Genomic DNA, 24170 nt, shown 5'->3' with positions numbered 1-24170 from the left:
GGCTAGGTTGTAAAACTAACACTAGAACCACCATAGTCAGGCTAGGTTGTTAAACTAACACTAGAACCGCCATAGTCAGGCTAGGTTGTTAAACTAACACTAGAACCACCATAGTCAGGCTAGGTTGTTAAACTAACATTAGAACCACCATAGTCAGGCTAGGTTGCAAAACTAACACAAAAGCCACTGACGTTTGAAAAGATCTGCCATGTCCTGCTCCTTCCCTGAATGTTCCTGAATTTACTAGAGATCTATTAATAATCAAATGTATTGTACAGGAAGTTAAAACATGTGTTCCAGTGGGCCTTTAGAATAATGCAAAACATATCTTTGACTCGATCCAAGGTTAATGAGCGGGAAACAAACAATACCAGTCCGCCTGCCCATTGAAACAACACCTGAACGATACGGGAAACTAATATCACACATTTTAAGAGAGTTTTAGTCTGTGGAACAAGATGAAATGGACAATAATGTGATGAGTGACAATATTACCAGTTGTCAAATTGTACATGAATAGATAACTGCATATTGTAATTGATAGATGCAGGGAAAGGAGCATCGCTTTATCAAATCCTCCTTCGGGTCACATGCAGGTAAAACATTGTGATTTCCTGTATAGAATCTGAAGTTTCTATCACACTCCCTTTTGTCACTTTTTTACACAAAAAACAAAAACGTGCTGTCCGTGCATTCATCACATGACCAGTCGCCAGGCAACATTGCTCCGGCTACTGAGCAAAAAATGAGTACCATAATAAACTTCAAATGAAAATATGCTTTGCTGTGGGTCAGTGGATGAACAGGAGACAGAAACCAGATATAAACTCACAATGGAACATGTGACTTCAATGAACTGGATGATGAGGAGGGTGAAGAGGGTGATTTCATTTAGAACCATAGAGTAATGATGATGAAGAACAGAGGGCGGTATAAGCTGTTCCCAGACCAGCTGTCTTCCAGGACTGTTAATAGGTGTTATAGATGTATAATTACCTGCTGTTCCCAGACCAGCTGTCTTCCAGGACTGTTAATAGGTGTTATAGATGTATAATTACCTGCTGTTCCCAGACCAGCTGTCTTCCAGGACTGTTAATAGGTGTTATAGATGTATAATTACCTGCTGTTCCCAGACCAGCTGTCTTCCAGGACTGTTAATAGGTGTTATAGATGTATAATTACCTGCTGTTCCCAGACCAGCTGTCCTCCAGGCTGGGTGCTGAAAGCCATCACCTTCCAGTCAGGAACAGACACCTTGATGACTAGGTCTGGTGTCCCAGGTGTGTCACTGTGCGTGTCTGTGGTTGTGTGTCTGTGGTTGTCTGTGGTCTCCTCCATGATAACCTTCTGCCCACTGCTCCTCTGCTCCTCCTTCCACATGGCCTCGCCGCTCGCCATCTCTCCCTCCAGGAAGTTGCTGGTCAGCTGTTTGTCGGGAACAAACCTCAGCTCAAAGCTCCCCACGCTGAAGTTCCACCTAGAGAGAGAACCAGAATGTTACAGTTCCACCTAGAGAGAGAACCAGAATGTTACAGTTCCACCTAGAGAGAGAGAACCAGAATGTTACAGTTCCACCTAGAGAGAGAGAGAACCAGAATGTTACAGTTCCACCTAAAGAGAGAGAACCAGAATGTTACAGTTCCACCTAGAGAGAGAGAGAACCAGAATGTTACAGTTCCACCTAGAGAGAGAGAGAACCAGAATGTTACAGTTCCACCTAGAGAGAGAGAGAACCAGAATGTTACAGTTCCACCTAGAGAGAGAGAGAGAACCAGAATGTTACAGTTCCACCTAGAGAGAGAGAGAACCAGAATGTTACAGTTCCACCTAGAGAGAGAGAGAACCAGAATGTTACAGTTCCACCTAGAGAGAGAGAACCAGAATGTTACAGTTCCACCTAGAGAGAGAGAACCAGAATGTTACAGTTCCACCTAGAGAGAGAGGGAACCAGAATGTTACAGTTCCACCTAGAGAGAGAACCAGAATGTTACAGTTCCACCTAGAGAGAGAGAGAACCAGAATGTTACAGTTCCACCTAGAGAGAGAGAACCAGAATGTTACAGTTCCACCTAGAGAGAGAACCAGAATGTTACAGTTCCACCTAGAGAGAGAGAGAACCAGAATGTTACAGTTCCACCTAGAGAGAGAGAGAACCAGAATGTTACAGTTCCACCTAGAGAGAGAGAGAACCAGAATGTTACAGTTCCACCTAGAGAGAGAGAGAACCAGAATGTTACAGTTCCACCTAGAGAGAGAGAGAACCAGAATGTTACAGTTCCACCTAGAGAGAGAGAGAACCAGAATGTTACAGTTCCACCTAGAGAGAGAACCAGAATGTTACAGTTCCACCTAGAGAGAGAGAGAACCAGAATGTTACAGTTCCACCTAGAGAGAGAGAACCAGAATGTTACAGTTCCACCTAGAGAGAGAGAACCAGAATGTTACAGTTCCACCTAGAGAGAGAGAACCAGAATGTTACAGTTCCACCTAGAGAGAGAACCAGAATGTTACAGTTCCACCTAGAGAGAGAGAACCAGAATGTTACAGTTCCACCTAGAGAGAGAGAACCAGAATGTTACAGTTCCACCTAGAGAGAGAGAGAACCAGAATGTTACAGTTCCACCTAGAGAGAGAACCAGAATGTTACAGTTCCACCTAGAGAGAGAACCAGAATGTTACAGTTCCACCTAGAGAGAACCAGAATGTTACAGTTCCACCTAGAGAGAGAACCAGAATGTTACAGTTCCACCTAGAGAGAGAGAGAACCAGAATGTTACAGTTCCACCTAGAGAGAGAGAGAACCAGAATGTTACAGTTCCACCTAGAGAGAGAGAGAACCAGAATGTTACAGTTCCACCTAGAGAGAGAGAGAACCAGAATGTTACAGTTCCACCTAGAGAGAGAGAGAACAAGAATGTTACAGTTCCACCTAGAGAGAGAGAACCAGAATGTTACAGTTCCACCTAGAGAGAGAGAACCAGAATGTTACAGTTCCACCTAGAGAGAGAGAACCAGAATGTTACAGTTCCACCTAGAGAGAGAGAGAACCAGAATGTTACAGTTCCACCTAGAGAGAGAGAGAACCAGAATGTTACAGTTCCACCTAGAGAGAGAGAACCAGAATGTTACAGTTCCACCTGGAGAGAGAGAACCAGAATGTTACAGTTCCACCTAGAGAGAGAGAGAACCAGAATGTTACAGTTCCACCTAGAGAGAGAGAGAACCAGAATGTTACAGTTCCACCTAGAGAGAGAGAGAACCAGAATGTTACAGTTCCACCTAGAGAGAGAGAGAGAGAACCAGAATGTTACAGTTCCACCTAGAGAGAGAGAGAGAACCAGAATGTTACAGTTCCACCTAGAGAGAGAGAGAACCAGAATGTTACAGTTCCACCTAGAGAGAGAGAACCAGAATGTTACAGTTCCACCTAGAGAGAGAGAACCAGAATGTTACAGTTCCACCTAGAGAGAGAGAACCAGAATGTTACAGTTCCACCTAGAGAGAGAGAACCAGAATGTTACAGTTCCACCTAGAGAGAGAGAACCAGAATGTTACAGTTCCACCTAGAGAGAGAGAACCAGAATGTTACAGTTCCACCTAGAGAGAGAGAACCAGAATGTTACAGTTCCACCTAGAGAGAGAGAACCAGAATGTTACAGTTCCACCTAGAGAGAGAGAGAACCAGAATGTTACAGTTCCACCTAGAGAGAGAGAGAACCAGAATGTTACAGTTCCACCTAGAGAGAGAGAGAGAACCAGAATGTTACAGTTCCACCTGGAGAGAGAGAGAACCAGAATGTTACAGTTCCACCTAGAGAGAGAGAGAACCAGAATGTTACAGTTCCACCTAGAGAGAGAACCAGAATGTTACAGTTCCACCTAGAGAGAGAGAACCAGAATGTTACAGTTCCACCTAGAGAGAGAGAGAACCAGAATGTTACAGTTCCACCTAGAGAGAGAGAGAACCAGAATGTTACAGTTCCACCTAGAGAGAGAGAGAACCAGAATGTTACAGTTCCACCTAGAGAGAGAGAGAGAGAACCAGAATGTTACAGTTCCACCTGGAGAGAGAGAGAACCAGAATGTTACAGTTCCACCTAGAGAGAGAGAGAACCAGAATGTTACAGTTCCACCTAGAGAGAGAACCAGAATGTTACAGTTCCACCTAGAGAGAGAGAACCAGAATGTTACAGTTCCACCTAGAGAGAGAACCAGAATGTTACAGTTCCACCTAGAGAGAGAGAGAACCAGAATGTTACAGTTCCACCTAGAGAGAGAGAGAACCAGAATGTTACAGTTCCACCTAGAGAGAGAGAGAACCAGAATGTTACAGTTCCACCTAGAGAGAGAGAGAACCAGAATGTTACAGTTCCACCTAGAGAGAGAGAGAACCAGAATGTTACAGTTCCACCTAGAGAGAGAGAACCAGAATGTTACAGTTCCACCTAGAGAGAGAGGGAACCAGAATGTTACAGTTCCACCTAGAGAGAGAACCAGAATGTTACAGTTCCACCTAGAGAGAGAACCAGAATGTTACAGTTCCACCTAGAGAGAGAGAGAACCAGAATGTTACAGTTCCACCTAGAGAGAGAACCAGAATGTTACAGTTCCACCTAGAGAGAGAACCAGAATGTTACAGTTCCACCTAGAGAGAGAGAGAACCAGAATGTTACAGTTCCACCTAGAGAGAGAGAGAACCAGAATGTTACAGTTCCACCTAGAGAGAGAGAGAACCAGAATGTTACAGTTCCACCTAGAGAGAGAGAGAACCAGAATGTTACAGTTCCACCTAGAGAGAGAGAGAACCAGAATGTTACAGTTCCACCTAGAGAGAGAGAGAACCAGAATGTTACAGTTCCACCTAGAGAGAGAACCAGAATGTTACAGTTCCACCTAGAGAGAGAGAGAACCAGAATGTTACAGTTCCACCTAGAGAGAGAGAACCAGAATGTTACAGTTCCACCTAGAGAGAGAGAACCAGAATGTTACAGTTCCACCTAGAGAGAGAGAACCAGAATGTTACAGTTCCACCTAGAGAGAGAACCAGAATGTTACAGTTCCACCTAGAGAGAGAGAACCAGAATGTTACAGTTCCACCTAGAGAGAGAGAACCAGAATGTTACAGTTCCACCTAGAGAGAGAGAGAACCAGAATGTTACAGTTCCACCTAGAGAGAGAACCAGAATGTTACAGTTCCACCTAGAGAGAGAACCAGAATGTTACAGTTCCACCTAGAGAGAACCAGAATGTTACAGTTCCACCTAGAGAGAGAACCAGAATGTTACAGTTCCACCTAGAGAGAGAGAGAACCAGAATGTTACAGTTCCACCTAGAGAGAGAGAGAACCAGAATGTTACAGTTCCACCTAGAGAGAGAGAGAACCAGAATGTTACAGTTCCACCTAGAGAGAGAGAGAACCAGAATGTTACAGTTCCACCTAGAGAGAGAGAGAACCAGAATGTTACAGTTCCACCTAGAGAGAGAGAGAACCAGAATGTTACAGTTCCACCTAGAGAGAGAGAACCAGAATGTTACAGTTCCACCTGGAGAGAGAGAACCAGAATGTTACAGTTCCACCTAGAGAGAGAGAGAACCAGAATGTTACAGTTCCACCTAGAGAGAGAGAGAACCAGAATGTTACAGTTCCACCTAGAGAGAGAGAGAACCAGAATGTTACAGTTCCACCTAGAGAGAGAGAGAGAACCAGAATGTTACAGTTCCACCTAGAGAGAGAGAGAGAACCAGAATGTTACAGTTCCACCTAGAGAGAGAGAGAACCAGAATGTTACAGTTCCACCTAGAGAGAGAGAACCAGAATGTTACAGTTCCACCTAGAGAGAGAGAACCAGAATGTTACAGTTCCACCTAGAGAGAGAGAACCAGAATGTTACAGTTCCACCTAGAGAGAGAGAACCAGAATGTTACAGTTCCACCTAGAGAGAGAGAACCAGAATGTTACAGTTCCACCTAGAGAGAGAGAACCAGAATGTTACAGTTCCACCTAGAGAGAGAGAACCAGAATGTTACAGTTCCACCTAGAGAGAGAGAACCAGAATGTTACAGTTCCACCTAGAGAGAGAGAGAACCAGAATGTTACAGTTCCACCTAGAGAGAGAGAGAACCAGAATGTTACAGTTCCACCTAGAGAGAGAGAGAGAACCAGAATGTTACAGTTCCACCTGGAGAGAGAGAGAACCAGAATGTTACAGTTCCACCTAGAGAGAGAGAGAACCAGAATGTTACAGTTCCACCTAGAGAGAGAACCAGAATGTTACAGTTCCACCTAGAGAGAGAGAACCAGAATGTTACAGTTCCACCTAGAGAGAGAGAGAACCAGAATGTTACAGTTCCACCTAGAGAGAGAGAGAACCAGAATGTTACAGTTCCACCTAGAGAGAGAGAGAACCAGAATGTTACAGTTCCACCTAGAGAGAGAGAGAGAACCAGAATGTTACAGTTCCACCTGGAGAGAGAGAGAACCAGAATGTTACAGTTCCACCTAGAGAGAGAGAGAACCAGAATGTTACAGTTCCACCTAGAGAGAGAACCAGAATGTTACAGTTCCACCTAGAGAGAGAGAACCAGAATGTTACAGTTCCACCTAGAGAGAGAACCAGAATGTTACAGTTCCACCTAGAGAGAGAGAACCAGAATGTTACAGTTCCACCTAGAGAGAGAGAACCAGAATGTTACAGTTCCACCTAGAGAGAGAGAGAACCAGAATGTTACAGTTCCACCTAGAGAGAGAGAGAACCAGAATGTTACAGTTCCACCTAGAGAGAGAGAGAACCAGAATGTTACAGTTCCACCTAGAGAGAGAGAACCAGAATGTTACAGTTCCACCTAGAGAGAGAGAACCAGAATGTTACAGTTCCACCTAGAGAGAGAGAGAACCAGAATGTTACAGTTCCACCTAGAGAGAGAGAACCAGAATGTTACAGTTCCACCTAGAGAGAGAGAACCAGAATGTTACAGTTCCACCTAGAGAGAAAGAACCAGAATGTTACAGTTCCACCTAGAGAGAGAGAACCAGAATGTTACAGTTCCACCTAGAGAGAGAGAACCAGAATGTTACAGTTCCACCTAGAGAGAGAACCAGAATGTTACAGTTCCACCTAGAGAGAGAACCAGAATGTTACAGTTCCACCTAGAGAGAGAGAGAACCAGAATGTTACAGTTCCACCTAGAGAGAGAGAGAACCAGAATGTTACAGTTCCACCTAGAGAGAGAGAGAACCAGAATGTTACAGTTCAACCTAGAGAGAGAGAGAACCAGAATGTTACAGTTCCACCTAGAGAGAGAGAGAACCAGAATGTTACAGTTCCACCTGGAGAGAGAGAGAACCAGAATGTTACAGTTCCACCTAGAGAGAGAGAGAGAACCAGAATGTTACAGTTCCACCTAGAGAGAGAGAGAACCAGAATGTTACAGTTCCACCTAGAGAGAGAGAACCAGAATGTTACAGTTCCACCTAGAGAGAGAGAACCAGAATGTTACAGTTCCACCTAGAGAGAGAGAGAGAACCAGAATGTTACAGTTCCACCTAGAGAGAGAGAGAGAACCAGAATGTTACAGTTCCACCTAGAGAGAGAGAGAACCAGAATGTTACAGTTCCACCTAGAGAGAGAGAACCAGAATGTTACAGTTCCACCTAGAGAGAGAGAGAACAAGAATGTTACAGTTCCACCTAGAGAGAGAGAGAACCATAATGTTACAGTTCCACCTAGAGAGAGAGAGAACCAGAATGTTACAGTTCCACCTAGAGAGAGAGAGAACCAGAATGTTACAGTTCCACCTAGAGAGAGAGAGAACCAGAATGTTACAGTTCCACCTAGAGAGAGAGAACCAGAATGTTACAGTTCCACCTAGAGAGAGAGAGAACCAGAATGTTACAGTTCCACCTAGAGAGAGAGAGAACCAGAATGTTACAGTTCCACCTAGAGAGAGAGAGAACCAGAATGTTACAGTTCCACCTAGAGAGAGAGAGAACCAGAATGTTACAGTTCCACCTAGAGAGAGAGAGAGAACCAGAATGTTACAGTTCCACCTAGAGAGAGAGAGAGAACCAGAATGTTACAGTTCCACCTAGAGAGAGAGAGAGAACCAGAATGTTACAGTTCCACCTAGAGAGAGAGAACCAGAATGTTACAGTTCCACCTAGAGAGAGAGAGAACCAGAATGTTACAGTTCCACCTAGAGAGAGAGAGAACCAGAATGTTACAGTTCCACCTAGAGAGAGAGAGAGAACCAGAATGTTACAGTTCCACCTAGAGAGAGAGAGAGAACCAGAATGTTACAGTTCCACCTAGAGAGAGAGAGAGACCAGAATGTTACAGTTCCACCTAGAGAGAGAGAACCAGAATGTTACAGTTCCACCTAGAGAGAGAGAACCAGAATGTTACAGTTCCACCTAGAGAGAGAGAGAACCAGAATGTTACAGTTCCACCTAGAGAGAGAGAGAACCAGAATGTTACAGTTCCACCTAGAGAGAGAGAACCAGAATGTTACAGTTCCACCTAGAGAGAGAGAACCAGAATGTTACAGTTCCACCTAGAGAGAGAGAACCAGAATGTTACAGTTCCACCTAGAGAGAGAGAACCAGAATGTTACAGTTCCACCTAGAGAGAGAGAGAGAACCAGAATGTTACAGTTCCACCTAGAGAGAGAGAGAACCAGAATGTTACAGTTCCACCTAGAGAGAGAGAGAACCAGAATGTTACAGTTCCACCTAGAGAGAGAGAGAACCAGAATGTTACAGTTCCACCTAGAGAGAGAACCAGAATGTTACAGTTCCACCTAGAGAGAGAGAGAACCAGAATGTTACAGTTCCACCTAGAGAGAGAGAGAACCAGAATGTTACAGTTCCACCTAGAGAGAGAGAGAACCAGAATGTTACAGTTCCACCTAGAGAGAGAGAGAACCAGAATGTTACAGTTCCACCTAGAGAGAGAACCAGAATGTTACAGTTCCACCTAGAGAGAGAGAGAACCAGAATGTTACAGTTCCACCTAGAGAGAGAGAGAACAAGAATGTTACAGTTCCACCTAGAGAGAGAGAGAACCATAATGTTACAGTTCCACCTAGAGAGAGAGAGAACCAGAATGTTACAGTTCCACCTAGAGAGAGAGAGAGAACCAGAATGTTACAGTTCCACCTAGAGAGAGAACCAGAATGTTACAGTTCCACCTAGAGAGAGAGAGAACCAGAATGTTACAGTTCCACCTAGAGAGAGAGAACCAGAATGTTACAGTTCCACCTAGAGAGAGAGAGAACCAGAATGTTACAGTTCCACCTAGAGAGAGAGAGAACCAGAATGTTACAGTTCCACCTAGAGAGAGAGAGAACCAGAATGTTACAGTTCCACCTAGAGAGAGAACCAGAATGTTACAGTTCCACCTAGAGAGAGAGAGAACCAGAATGTTACAGTTCCACCTAGAGAGAGAGAGAACCAGAATGTTACAGTTCCACCTAGAGAGAGAACCAGAATGTTACAGTTCCACCTAGAGAGAGAACCAGAATGTTACAGTTCCACCTGGAGAGAGAGAACCAGAATGTTACAGTTCCACCTAGAGAGAGAGAACCAGAATGTTACAGTTCCACCTAGAGAGAGAGAACCAGAATGTTACAGTTCCACCTAGAGAGAGAGAACCAGAATGTTACAGTTCCACCTAGAGAGAGAGAGAACCAGAATGTTACAGTTCCACCTAGAGAGAGAGAACCAGAATGTTACAGTTCCACCTAGAGAGAGAGAGAACCAGAATGTTACAGTTCCCCCTAGAGAGAGAGAACCAGAATGTTACAGTTCCACCTAGAGAGAGAGAGAACCAGAATGTTACAGTTCCCCCTAGAGAGAGAGAACCAGAATGTTACAGTTCCACCTAGAGAGAGAGAGAACCAGAATGTTACAGTTCCACCTAGAGAGAGAACCAGAATGTTACAGTTCCACCTAGAGAGAGAGAACCAGAATGTTACAGTTCCACCTAGAGAGAGAGAACCAGAATGTTACAGTTCCACCTAGAGAGAGAGAACCAGAATGTTACAGTTCCACCTAGAGAGAGAGAGAACCAGAATGTTACAGTTCCACCTAGAGAGAGAGAACCAGAATGTTACAGTTCCACCTAGAGAGAGAGAGAACCAGAATGTTACAGTTCCACCTAGAGAGAGAGAACCAGAATGTTACAGTTCCCCCTAGAGAGAGAGAACCAGAATGTTACAGTTCCACCTAGAGAGAGAGAGAACCAGAATGTTACAGTTCCACCTAGAGAGAGAACCAGAATGTTACAGTTCCACCTAGAGAGAGAGAACCAGAATGTTACAGTTCCACCTAGAGAGAGAGAACCAGAATGTTACAGTTCCACCTAGAGAGAGAACCAGAATGTTACAGTTCCACCTAGAGAGAGAGAACCAGAATGTTACAGTTCCACCTAGAGAGAGAGAACCAGAATGTTACAGTTCCACCTAGAGAGAGAGAACCAGAATGTTACAGTTCCACCTAGAGAGAGAGAACCAGAATGTTACAGTTCCACCTAGAGAGAGAGAACCAGAATGTTACAGTTCCACCTAGAGAGAGAGAACCAGAATGTTACAGTTCCACCTAGAGAGAGAGAACCAGAATGTTACAGTTCCACCTAGAGAGAGAGAACCAGAATGTTACAGTTCCACCTAGAGAGAGAGAACCAGAATGTTACAGTTCCACCTAGAGAGAGAGAACCAGAATGTTACAGTTCCACCTAGAGAGAGAACCAGAATGTTACAGTTCCACCTAGAGAGAGAGAGAACCAGAATGTTACAGTTCCACCTAGAGAGAGAGAGAACCAGAATGTTACAGTTCCACCTAGAGAGAGAACCAGAATGTTACAGTTCCACCTAGAGAGAGAGAACCAGAATGTTACAGTTCCACCTAGAGAGAGAGAGAACCAGAATGTTACAGTTCCACCTAGAGAGAGAGAGAACCAGAATGTTACAGTTCCACCTGGAGAGAGAGAGAACCAGAATGTTACAGTTCCACCTAGAGAGAGAGAGAGAACCAGAATGTTACAGTTCCACCTAGAGAGAGAGAGAGAACCAGAATGTTACAGTTCCACCTAGAGAGAGAGAACCAGAATGTTACAGTTCCACCTAGAGAGAGAGAACCAGAATGTTACAGTTCCACCTAGAGAGAGAGAACCAGAATGTTACAGTTCCACCTAGAGAGAGAGAGAGAACCAGAATGTTACAGTTCCACCTAGAGAGAGAGAGAGAACCAGAATGTTACAGTTCCACCTAGAGAGAGAGAGAGAACCAGAATGTTACAGTTCCACCTAGAGAGAGAGAACCAGAATGTTACAGTTCCACCTAGAGAGAGAGAGAACAAGAATGTTACAGTTCCACCTAGAGAGAGAGAGAACCATAATGTTACAGTTCCACCTAGAGAGAGAGAGAGAACCAGAATGTTACAGTTCCACCTAGAGAGAGAGAGAACCAGAATGTTATAGTTCCACCTAGAGAGAGAACCAGAATGTTACAGTTCCACCTAGAGAGAGAGAGAACCAGAATGTTACAGTTCCACCTAGAGAGAGAGAACCAGAATGTTACAGTTCCACCTAGAGAGAGAGAGAACCAGAATGTTACAGTTCCACCTAGAGAGAGAGAGAACCAGAATGTTACAGTTCCACCTAGAGAGAGAGAGAACCAGAATGTTACAGTTCCACCTAGAGAGAGAGAGAACCAGAATGTTACAGTTCCACCTAGAGAGAGAGAGAACCAGAATGTTACAGTTCCACCTAGAGAGAGAACCAGAATGTTACAGTTCCACCTAGAGAGAGAGAGAACCAGAATGTTACAGTTCCACCTAGAGAGAGAACCAGAATGTTACAGTTCCACCTAGAGAGAGAACCAGAATGTTACAGTTCCACCTAGAGAGAGAGAACCAGAATGTTACAGTTCCACCTAGAGAGAGAACCAGAATGTTACAGTTCCACCTAGAGAGAGAACCAGAATGTTACAGTTCCACCCAGAGAGAGAGAACCAGAATGTTACAGTTCCACCTAGAGAGAGAGAGAACCAGAATGTTACAGTTCCACCTAGAGAGAGAGAACCAGAATGTTACAGTTCCACCTAGAGAGAGAGAGAACCAGAATGTTACAGTTCCACCTAGAGAGAGAGAACCAGAATGTTACAGTTCCACCTAGAGAGAGAGAACCAGAATGTTACAGTTCCACCTAGAGAGAGAACCAGAATGTTACAGTTCCACCTAGAGAGAGAGAGAACCAGAATGTTACAGTTCCACCTAGAGAGAGAGAACCAGAATGTTACAGTTCCACCTAGAGAGAGAGAGAACCAGAATGTTACAGTTCCACCTAGAGAGAGAGAACCAGAATGTTACAGTTCCACCTAGAGAGAGAGAGAACCAGAATGTTACAGTTCCACCTAGAGAGAGAGAACCAGAATGTTACAGTTCCACCTAGAGAGAGAACCAGAATGTTACAGTTCCACCTAGAGAGAGAGAGAACCAGAATGTTACAGTTCCACCTAGAGAGAGAGAACCAGAATGTTACAGTTCCACCTAGAGAGAGAGAGAACCAGAATGTTACAGTTCCACCTAGAGAGAGAGAGAACCAGAACACTGTTAGCTAGAATACAGCTAACTACGTAACTAACTATTACTACTGATATAAGTTCAATATAGGACAGGACATGTGTTATAAAGACGGTAGGGGTAGGATAGTTAGGTGGATGGGATTTGTGATAGCGATTGTGATAGTTGAGACTCACTTCTCCAAGCCGGAGCGTGGTCGGACGGCCCTGACGGTCTTCTGGGTTCTCTGCAGCAGTAATACATCCTCCGGCTCGGTTTCCTCCTCCCCCCAGCGGCTACAGCCAACTGCTGAGCAGATATACCTCAGCTAAGACAGAGGAGAGGGAACAGGACGGAAGGAAGGGAGAGAGAGGGGACAGGACGGAAGGGAGGGAGAGACAAGAGGAGAGGGGACAGGAGGGAAGGGAGGGAGAGAGAGGGGACAGGACGGAAGGGAGGGAGAGACAAGAGGAGAGGGGACAGGAGGGAAGGGAGGGAGAGACAAGAGGAGAGGGGACAGGAGGGAAGGGAGGGAGAGAGAGACAAGAGGAGAGGGGACAGGGGGGAAGGGAGGGAGAGAGAGACAAGAGGAGAGGGGACAGGAGGGAAGGGAGGGAGAGAGAGAGAGACAAGAGGAGAGGGGACAGGAGGGAAGGGAGGGAGAGAGAGACAAGAGGAGAGGGGACAGGAGGGAAGGGAGGGAGAGAGAGACAAGAGGAGAGGGGACAGGAGGGGAGGGAGGGAGAGAGAGAGAGAGACAAGAGGAGAGGGGACAGGAGGGAAGGGAGGGAGAGACAAGAGGAGAGGGGACAGGACGGAAGGGAGGGAGAGAGAGACAAGAGGAGAGGGGACAGGACGGAAGGGAGGGAGAGAGAGACAAGAGGAGAGGGGACAGGAGGGAAGGGAGGGAGAGAGAGACAAGAGGAGAGGGGACAGGACGGAAGGGAGGGAGAGAGAGACAAGAGGAGAGGGGACAGGACGGAAGGGAGGGAGAGAGAGACAAGAGGAGAGGGGACAGGAGGGAAGGGAGGGAGAGAGAGACAAGAGGAGAGGGGACAGGAGGGAAGGGAGGGAGAGAGAGAGAGACAAGAGGAGAGGGGACAGGAGGGAAGGGAGGGAGAGAGAGAGAGACAAGAGGAGAGGGGACAGGAGGGAAGGGAGGGAGAGAGAGACAAGAGGAGAGGGGACAGGAGGGGAGGGAGGGAGAGAGAGAGAGAGACAAGAGGAGAGGGGACAGGAGGGAAGGGAGGGAGAGACAAGAGGAGAGGGGACAGGACGGAAGGGAGGGAGAGAGAGACAAGAGGAGAGGGGACAGGACGGAAGGGAGGGAGAGAGAGACAAGAGGAGAGGGGACAGGAGGGAAGGGAGGGAGAGAGAGACAAGAGGAGAGGGGACAGGAGGGGAGGGAGGGAGAGAGAGAGAGAGACAAGAGGAGAGGGGACAGGAGGGAAGGGAGGGAGAGAGAGACAAGAGGAGAGGGAACAGGACGGAAGGGAGGTGGGGAGAAAGAGAAAGAAAGAGAGAGAAGGACAAGAGGAGAGGGGACAGGACGGAAGGGAGGGAGAGAGAGACAAGAGGAGAGGGGACAGGAGGGGAGGGAGGGAGAGAGAGACAAGAGGAGAGGGAACAGGACGGAAGGGAGGTGGGGAGAAAGAGAAAGAAAGAGAGAGAAGGACAAGAGGAGAGGGGACAGGACGGAAGGGAGGGAGGGAGAGAGAGACAAGAGGAGAGGGGACAGGAGGGAAGAGAGGGAGAGAGAGACAAGAGGAGAGGGGACAGGAGGGAATGGAGGGAGAGAGAGACAAGAGGAGAGGGGACAGGACGGAAGGGAGGGAGAGAGAGACAAGAGGAGAGGGGACAGGAGGGAAGGGAGGGAGAGAGAGACAAGAGGAGAGGGGACATGAGGGAAGGGAGGGAGAGAGAGACAAGAGGAGAGGGGACAGGAGGGAAGGGAGGGAGAGAGAGAGACAAGAGGAGAGGGGACAGGAGGGAAGGGAGGGAGAGAGAGAGACAAGAGGAGAGGGGACAGGAGGGAAGGGAGGGAGAGAGAGACAAGAGGAGAGGGGACAGGAGGGAAGGGAGGGAGAGAGAGACAAGAGGAGAGGGGACAGGACGGAAGGGAGGGAGAGAGAGAGAGACAAGAGGAGAGGGGACAGGAGGGAAGGGAGGGAGAGAGAGACAAGAGGAGAGGGGACAGGAGGGAAGGGAGGGAGAGAGAGAGACAAGAGGAGAGGGGACAGGAGAGAAGGTAGGGAGAGAGAGAGAGACAAGAGGAGAGGGGACAGGAGGGAAGGGAGGGAGAGAGAGACAAGAGGAGAGGGGACAGGAGAGAAGGGAGGGAGAGAGAGGGGACAAGAGAGAGAGAGAGACAAGAGGAGAGGGGACAGGAGAGAGAAGGACAAAGATATCCTGTTTAAAGTGAAATGCTCAAATCAGCCAACAACATTGTTTTACATGTCAATGTTAGGTATTCTTGTTGAACATGATGTTGTGAAAATGCCTAGCACAAGCTGAGAGAGATGTGGCCCCGGCTCCTAGCACAAGCTGAGAGAGATGTGGCCCCGGCTCCTAGCACAAGCTGAGAGAGATGTGGCCCCGGCTCCTAGCACAAGCTGAGAGAGATGTGGCCCCGGCTCCTAGCACAAGCTGAGAGAGATGTGGCCCCGGCTCCTAGCACAAGCTGAGAGAGATGTGGCTCCTAGCACAAGCTGAGAGAGATGTGGCCCCGGCTCCTAGCACAAGCTGAGAGAGATGTGGCCCCGGCCCCTAGCACAAGCTGAGAGAGATGTGGCCCCGGCTCCTAGCACAAGCTGAGAGAGATGTGGCCCCGGCTCCTAGCACAAGCTGAGAGAGATGTGGCCCCGGCTCCTAGCACAAGCTGAGAGAGATGTGGCCCCGGCTCCTAGCACAAGCTGAGAGAGATGTGGCCCCGGCTCCTAGCACAAGCTGAGAGAGATGTGGCCCCGGCCCCTAGCACAAGCTGAGAGAGATGTGGCCTCGGCCCCTAGCACAAGCTGAGAGAGATGTGGCCCCTAGCACAAGCTGAGAGAGATGTGGCCCCTATTACAAGCTGAGAGAGATGTGGCCCCGGCTCCTAGCACAAGCTGAGAGAGATTTGGCCCCGGCTCCTAGCACAAGCTGAGAGAGATGTGGCTCCTAGCACAAGCTGAGAGAGATGTGGCCCCGGCTCCTCGCACAAGCTGAGAGAGATGTGGCCCCGGCTCCTCGCACAAGCTGAGAGAGATGTGTTTCCTAGCACAAGCTGAGAGAGATGTGGCTCCTAGCACAAGCTGAGAGAGATGTGGCTCCGGCTCCTAGCACAAGCTGAGAGAGATGTGGCCCCGGCTACTAGCACAAGCTGAGAGAGATGTGGCCCCGGCTCCTAGCACAAGCTGAGAGAGATGTGGCCCCGGCTCCTAGCACAAGCTGAGAGAGATGTGGCCCCGGCTCCTAGCACAAGCTGAGAGAGATGTGGCCCCGGCTCCTAGCACAAGCTGAGAGAGATGTGGCCCCGGCTCCTAGCACAAGCTGAGAGAGATGTGGCCCCGGCTCCTAGCACAAGCTGAGAGAGATGTGGCCCCGGCTCCTAGCACAAGCTGAGAGAGATGTGGCCCCGGCTCCTAGCACAAGCTGAGAGAGATGTGGCCCCGGCTCCTAGCACAAGCTGAGAGAGATGTGGCCCCGGCTCCTAGCACAAGCTGAGAGAGATGTGGCTCCTAGCACAAGCTGAGAGAGATGTGGCTCCTAGCACAAGCTGAGAGAGATGTGGCCCCGGCTCCTAGCACAAGCTGAGAGAGATGTGGCCCCGGCTCCTAGCACAAGCTGAGAGAGATGTGGCCTCGGCTCCTAGCACAAGCTGAGAGAGATGTGGCCCCGGCTCCTAGCACAAGCTGAGAGAGATGTGGCTCCTAGCACAAGCTGAGAGAGATGTGGCCCCGGCTCCTAGCACAAGCTGAGAGAGATGTGGCTCCTAGCACAAGCTGAGAGAGATGTGGCCCCGGCTCCTAGCACAAGCTGAGAGAGATGTGGCCTCGGCTCCTAGCACAAGCTGAGAGAGATGTGGCCCCGGGTCCTAGCACAAGCTGAGAGAGATGTGGCCTCGGCTCCTAGCACAAGCTGAGAGAGATGTGGCCCCGGCTCCTAGCACAAGCTGAGAGAGATGTGGCTCCTAGCACAAGCTGAGAGAGATGTGGCCCCGGCTCCTAGCACAAGCTGAGAGAGATGTGGCCCCGGCTCCTAGCACAAGTTGAGAGAGATGTGGCCCCGGCCCCTAGCACAAGCTGAGAGAGATGTGGCCCCGGCTCCTAGCACAAGCTGAGAGAGATGTGGCCCCGGCTCCTAGCACAAGCTGAGAGAGATGTGGCCCCGGCTCCTAGCACAAGCTGAGAGAGATGTGGCCCCGGCTCCTAGCACAAGCTGAGAGAGATGTGGCCCCGGCTCCTAGCACAAGCTGAGAGAGATGTGGCCCCGGCTCCTAGCACAAGCTGAGAGAGATGTGGCCCCGGCTCCTAGCACAAGCTGAGAGAGATGTGGCCCCGGCTCCTAGCACAAGCTGAGAGAGATGTGGCCCCGGCTCCTAGCACAAGCTGAGAGAGATGTGGCCCCGGCTCCTAGCACAAGCTGAGAGAGATGTGGCCCCGGCTCCTAGCACAAGCTGAGAGAGATGTGGCCTCGGCCATATTGAATATTTTAATAGCGTAATAAATAAATCCGTTTAAATCCTTGTTTAAAGTAGAAATATCCAGTTTTTGCATGGGCTGGGTCTTAATCCACTGCATCCTCCTATGTCGGCCTTCGGCACCGACGATGGAAGCTGGCCCAGCTACAGCGGTGTTTGTCAGACCAGGAGACACACAGAAAATCAGTCTCGCCAAAACGTCTGTAGCGTCCGAACGGTTTGACCACTATGGAAAGATGTGGTCATGGTACCGCCAATCTGCCAACTTCCAGGACCTAACCTCTGACCTCTCACCTTGCCGCTGTAGGCTCCCAGACCGTAGCTCGTGAGACTCTTGCCCCCCCACCAGGACCTAACCTCTGACCTCTCACCTTGCCGCTGTAGGCTCCCAGACCGTAGCTCGTGAGACTCTTGCCCCCCCCCCCACCAGGACCTAACCTCCGACCTCTCACCTTGCCGCTGTAGGCTCCCAGACCGTAGCTCGTGAGACTCTTGCCCCCCCACCAGGACCTAACCTCTGACCTCTCACCTTGCCGCTGTAGGCTCCCAGACCGTAGCTCGTGAGACTCTTGCCCCCCCACCAGGACCTAACCTCTGACCTCTCACCTTGCCGCTGTAGGCTCCCAGACCGTAGCTCGTGAGACTCTTGCCCCCCCCCACCAGGACCTAACCTCTGACCTCTCACCTTGCCGCTGTAGGCTCCCAGACCGTAGCTCGTGAGACTCTTGCCCCCCCCCACCAGGACCTAACCTCCGACCTCTCACCTTGCCGCTGTAGGCTCCCAGACCGTAGCTCGTGAGACTCTTGCCCACCCCACCAGGACCTAACCTCTGACCTCTCACCTTGCCGCTGTAGGCTCCCAGACCGTAGCTCATGAGACTCTTGCCCCCCCACCAGGACCTAACCACTGACCTCTCACCTTGCCGCTGTAGGCTCCCAGACCGTAGCTCGTGAGACTCTTGCCCCCCCCCCCCACCAGGACCTAACCTCTGACCTCTCACCTTGCCGCTGTAGGCTCCCAGACCGTAGCTCGTGAGACTCTTGCCCCCCCCCCCACCAGGACCTAACCTCCGACCTCTCACCTTGCCGCTGTAGGCTCCCAGACCGTAGCTCGTGAGACTCTTGCCCCCCCCACCAGGACCTAACCTCCAACCTCTCACCTTGCCGCTGTAGGCTCCCAGACCGTAGCTCGTGAGACTCTTGCCCCCCACCAGGACGGTGTCTTCCCCGATGCGAAAGGAGGACTCCAGGAGAGACTCGACACTGAAGGGGACAGCTTCCATGCTCTCTCTGTCTCTATTCCACTGGAACAACGCTCCGTCCAACGACGGGATGAACATCTTATTACCAAACACCTGGAGACGGAAAATATATCATTCATTCAACACTTGGAGAAACAGGGACGCCAGTTAATAACAAAATACAAGCACCTGGGGGGGGGGGGGGGGGGGGGGGGGGGGGGGGGGGGGGGGGGCAGAGAGTAAAACATCCATATGCCAGAGCGAGTGTTACTATCTATACTCCTGGGGACCTGAAATCCCCAGAATTCCCCACAAGGACAGTAAAACAACGAACGTTGTCCCTCGTGAGAATTTCCCACATCCCCATGAGGGCAAAGGCTATTTTAAGCTTTGGGGTTCGTTTTAGGTTCACAATTAGGTTTAGGGTTAGGGATTTGTGGTTAGAGTTAGGCTTAGGCTTAGGTTAGGGTTAGGGTTAGGTTTAGATTAGAGTTAAGGTTAAGGCTAGAATTAGAGTTAGGAGTTAAGTTTAGGGTTAGGGTTAGGGTTAGGGTTAGGTTTAGATTATAGTTAAGGTTAAGGCTAGAATTAGAGTTAGGAGTTAAGTTTAGGGTTAGGGTTAGGGTTAGGGTTAGGTTTAGATTAGAGTTAAGGTTAAGGCTAGAATTAGAGTTAGGAGTTAAGTTTAGGGTTAAGGGGTTAGAGAAAATAGAATATAGAACGGAAACGCATTTTAGGTCACAAAGTGTGTGTTTGGGGGGGGGGGGGGGGGGGGGGGGGGGTCCTGTTGTGGGATGACATCATCCCTGGGCTGTGGGATGACATCATCCCTGGGCTGTGGGATGACATCATCCCTGGGCTGTGGGATGACATCATCCCTGGGCTGTGGGATGACATCATCCCTGGGCTGTGGGATGACATCATCCCTAGGCTGTGGGATGACATCATCCCTGGGCTGTGGGATGACATCATCCCTGGGCTGTGGGATGACATCATCCCTAGGCTGTGGGATGACATCATCCCTGGGCTGTGGGATGACATCATCCCTGGGCTGTGGGATGACATCATCCCTAGGCTGTGGGATGACATCATCCCTGGGCTGTGGGATGACATCATCCCTGGGCTGTGGGATGACATCATCCCTAGGCTAAAGCATTACCTCAACCTAATCCCACTCACCACCTCCCTCCCTTCCGACCCCCCTCACATGACTCACTCCACACCGGCGTTCATCCCTCTTCCTCCCCCCGACATCGCTCTCTTTTGAAGTGACAGCTCATTTCTACAGACAATGCAACCTAGTTGATCCCTCCCCGTCTCTCTCTCTCCTCAACATTCTAGTTGATCCCCCCGTCTCTCTCTCTCCTCAACATTCTAGTTGATCCCCTCCCCGTCTCTCTCTCTCCTCAACATTCTAGTTGATCCCCCTCCGTCTCTCTCTCTCCTCAACATTCTAGTTGATCCCCCCCCCCCCGTCTCTCTCTCTCCTCAACATTCTAGTTGATCCCCCTCCGTCTCTCTCTCTCCTCAACATTCTAGTTGATCCCCTCCCCGTCTCTCTCTCTCTCCTCAACATTCTAGTTGATCCCCCTCCCCGTCTCTCTCTCTCCTCAACATTCTAGTTGATCCCCTCCCCGTCTCTCTCTCTCCTCAACATTCTAGTTGATCCCCCCCCGTCTCTCTCTCTCCTCAACATTCTAGTTGATCCCCCCCCCTCTCCCGTCTCTCCTCTCTCCTCAACATTCTAGTTGACCCTCCCCCGTCTCTCTCTCTCCTCAAACATTCTAGTTGATCCTCCTCCCCGTCTCTCTCTCTCCTCAACATTCTAGTTGATCCCCCTCCCCGTCTCTCTCTCTCCTCAACATTCTAGTTGATCCCCCCCCCGTCTCTCTCTCTCCTCAACATTCTAGTTGATCCCCCCCCTCTCCCCGTCTCTCTCTCTCTCCTCAACATTCTAGTTGATCCCTCCCCGTCTCTCTCTCTCCTCAACATTCTAGTTGATCCCCTCCCCGTCTCTCTCTCTCCTCAACATTCTAGTTGATCCCCCCCCCGTCTCTCTCTCTCCTCAACATTCTAGTTGATCCCCCCCCTCTCCCGTCTCTCTCTCTCCTCAACATTCTAGTTGATCTCCTCCCCGTCTCTCTCTCTCCTCAACATTCTAGTTGATCCCCCCGTCTCTCTCTCTCCTCAACATTCTAGTTGATCCCCCCCCGTCTCTCTCTCTCCTCAACATTCTAGTTGATCCCCCCCTCTCCCGTCTCTCTCTCTCCTCAACATTCTAGTTGATCCCCTCCCGTCTCTCTCTCTCCTCAACATTCTAGTTGATCCCCTCCCCGTCTCTCTCTCTCCTCAACATTCTAGTTGATCCCCCCCCCCCCCCCATCTCTCTCTCTCCTCAATATTCTGTGTGCTCCTATAGGTGACTGCTCCTCCCTGCACGGCCCTAACAACCAATGGTGCGGGGGGCAACCCCCTAATCACCAAGCAGACTAGTGCCTGAGGGACACCGTGCCGACCGCCTATCACACCGTACTGTTGCATAGCGTTTGGGATGGGGGAGGGGCCAGCTGGGGGCTGGGGGAGGGGCCAGCTGGGGCTCTGAGACAATCAAAGTGATGGATCCCTTGCAGTCGGGCTTCCCAGGGAGCTGGGGATTTAAACGGGTGAGAGGGTATGAGATGCTCTCGTGTCAACACACTAACGCTGCCAAATTCTCTACATCCCTCACTCATATTTCACACTGGGCCCCTCATCAAACAGTCCACTACTTAGAGACAGCCTTACCCAGAGGGTGTGTATTTTAAACAGACAGCCTTACCCAGAGGGTGTGTATTTAAACAGACAGCCTTACCCAGAGGGTGTGTATTTTAAACAGACAGCCTTACCCAGAGGGTGTGTATTTTAAACAGACAGCCTTACCCAGAGGGTGTGTATTTTAAACAGACAGCCTTACCCAGAGGGTGTGTATGTTAAACAGACAGCCTTACCCAGAGGGTGTGTATTTAAACAGACAGCCTTACCCAGAGGGTGTGTATTTTAAACAGACAGCCTTACCCAGAGGGTGTGTATTTTAAACAGACAGCCTTACCCAGAGGGTGTGTATGTTAAACAGACAGCCTTACCCAGAGGGTGTGTATTTTAAACAGACAGCCTTACCCAGAGGGTGTGTATTTTAAACAGACAGCCTTACCCAGAGGGTGTGTATTTTAAACAGACAGCCTTACCCAGAGGGTGTGTATTTTAACAGACAGCCTTACCCAGAGGGTGTGTATTTTAAACAGACAGGCTTACCCAGAGGGTGTGTATTTTAAACAGACAGCCTTACCCAGAGGGTGTGTATGTTAAACAGACAGCCTTACCCAGAGGGTGTGTATTTTAAACAGACAGCCTTACCCAGAGGGTGTGTATTTAAACAGACAGCCTTACCCAGAGGGTGTGTTTAAACAGACAGCCTTACCCAGAGGGTGTGTATGTTAAACAGACAGCCTTACCCAGAGGGTGTGTATTTTAAACAGACAGCCTTACCCAGAGGGTGTGTTTAAACAGACAGCCTTACCCAGAGGGTGTGTATGTTAAACAGACAGCCTTACCCAGAGGGTGTGTATTTAAACAGACAGCCTTACCCAGAGGGTGTGTATTTTAAACAGACAGCCTTACCCAGAGGGTGTGTATTTTAAACAGACAGCCTTACCCAGAGGGTGTGTATTTTAAACAGACAGCCTTACCCAGAGGGTGTGTGTTTAAACATACAGCCTTACCCAGAGGGTGTGTATTTTAAACAGACAGCCTTACCCAGAGGGTGTGTTGTTAAACAGACAGCCTTACCCAGAGGGTGTGTATTTTAACAGACAGCCTTACCCAGAGGGTGTGTATTTTAAACAGACAGCCTTACCCAGAGGGTGTGTATTTTAAACAGACAGCCTTACCCAGAGGGTGTGTATTTTAACAGACAGCCTTACCCAGAGGGTGTGTATTTTAAACAGACAGCCTTACCCAGAGGGTGTGTATTTAAACAGACAGCCTTACCCAGAGGGTGTGTATTTAAACAGACAGCCTTACCCAGAGGGTGTGTTAAACAGACAGCCTTACCCAGAGGGTGTGTATGTTAAACAGACAGCCTTACCCAGAGGGTGTGTATTTTAAACAGACAGCCTTACCCAGAGGGTGTGTATTTAAACAGACAGCCTTACCCAGAGGGTGTGTTTTTTAAACAGACAGCCTTACCCAGAGGGTGTGTTTTTTAAACAGACAGCCTTACCCAGAGGGTGTGTTGTTAAACAGACAGCCTTACCCAGAGGGTGTGTATTTAAACAGACAGCCTTACCCAGAGGGTGTGTATTTTAAACAGACAGCCTTACCCAGAGGGTGTGTTGTTAAACAGACAGCCTTACCCAGAGGGTGTGTATTTAAACAGACAGCCTTACCCAGAGGGTGTGTATTTAAACAGACAGCCTTACCCAGAGGGTGTGTATTTAAACTGGTCTAGCTGCAGGCTACTCTTCACTCTATAGCCTATGTGTAGGCGTAAGCCTGTTTTTGTGTGTCTCTGTGTGTGTGTGTGTCTTTTGTGTGTGTCTGTGTGCCTATGCGTGCCTATGCGTGTGTGCGTGTCTGTGTGTGTGTCCTGTGCGTGTCTGTGTGTGTGTGCTGTGCGTGTCTGTGTGTGTGTGTGTGTGTGTGTGTGTGTGTGTGTGTGTGTGTGTGTCTGTGTGCCTATGCGTGCCTATGCGTGTGTGCGTGTCTGTGTGTGTGTCCTGTGCGTGTCTGTGTGTGTGTGTGTGTGTGTGTGTCTGTGTCTGTGTGCTGTGAGTGTCTGTGTGTGTGTCTGTGTCTGTGTGTGTGTGTGTGTGTGTGTGTCTGTGTGTGTGTGTGTCTGTGTGTGTGTGTGTGTCTGTGTGTGTGTGTGTCTGTGTGTGTGTGTGTGTCTGTTCTTCTATCCTTGTAGGGAACCCAACATCCCCAAAAGTCCCCACAACAGATAGTATAACATGGGGGTGAATGGCACACACATCTCTATTGTCTCAAGGCTTAAAAGCCCTTCTTTAACCCGTCTCGTCCCCTTCATCTACACGGATTAAAGTGGATTTAACACGTGACATCAACAAGGGGTCATAGCTTCCACCTGGAATCACCTGGTCAGTCTGTCCTAATGTTTGTCATAGGATATATGTTATGTCATAAGCGATATGTCATGTCATAGGTTGTCATAGGTTATGTCACAGGCTATAGGTTATGTCATAGGATATATGTTATGTCATAAGCGATATGTTATGTCATAATCTTTATGTCATAGGTTATGTCACAGGCTATAGGTTATGTCATAGGATATATGTTATGTCATAAGCGATATGTTATGTCATAATCTTTATGTCATAGGTTATGTCACAGGCTATAGGTTATGTCACAGGCTATAGGTTATGTCATAGGCTATAGGTTATGTCACAGGCTATAGGTTATGTCACAGGCTATAGGTTATGTCATAGGTTATGTCATAGGTTATGTCATAGGCTATGTCATAGGCTATGTCATAGGCTATAGGTTATGTCATAGGTTATGTCATAGGCTATAGGTTATGTCATAGGTTATGTCATAGGTTATGTCATAGGTTAGGTCATAGGTTATGTCATAGGTTATGTCATAGGTTATGTCATAGGTTATGTCATAGGCTATGTCATAGGCTATGTCATAGGCTATA

General features: G+C 48.8%; 1 protein-coding gene across 1 annotated transcript in view; it reads right to left on the bottom strand.

Annotated features, from left to right (window-relative positions):
• Positions 1-24170, bottom strand: part of LOC129813343 (eukaryotic translation initiation factor 2-alpha kinase 3-like) — a 96232-nt gene that overhangs the window by 16611 nt on the left and 55451 nt on the right. Inside the window, exons 3-5 of the mRNA XM_055865709.1 lie at positions 18395-18589; positions 12754-12884; positions 1183-1477 (exon numbers count right to left, since the gene is read on the bottom strand). Of these exons, the coding sequence (XP_055721684.1) occupies positions 1183-1477; positions 12754-12884; positions 18395-18589 (621 nt within the window). The remainder of the gene's footprint in view (positions 1-1182; positions 1478-12753; positions 12885-18394; positions 18590-24170) is intronic.

The sequence above is a fragment of the Salvelinus fontinalis genome, chromosome 16, assembly GCF_029448725.1.
Source record: "Salvelinus fontinalis isolate EN_2023a chromosome 16, ASM2944872v1, whole genome shotgun sequence".
NCBI classification, from domain to species: Eukaryota; Metazoa; Chordata; class Actinopteri; order Salmoniformes; family Salmonidae; genus Salvelinus; species Salvelinus fontinalis.
This window is presented reverse-complemented; position numbering and strand designations above follow the sequence as displayed.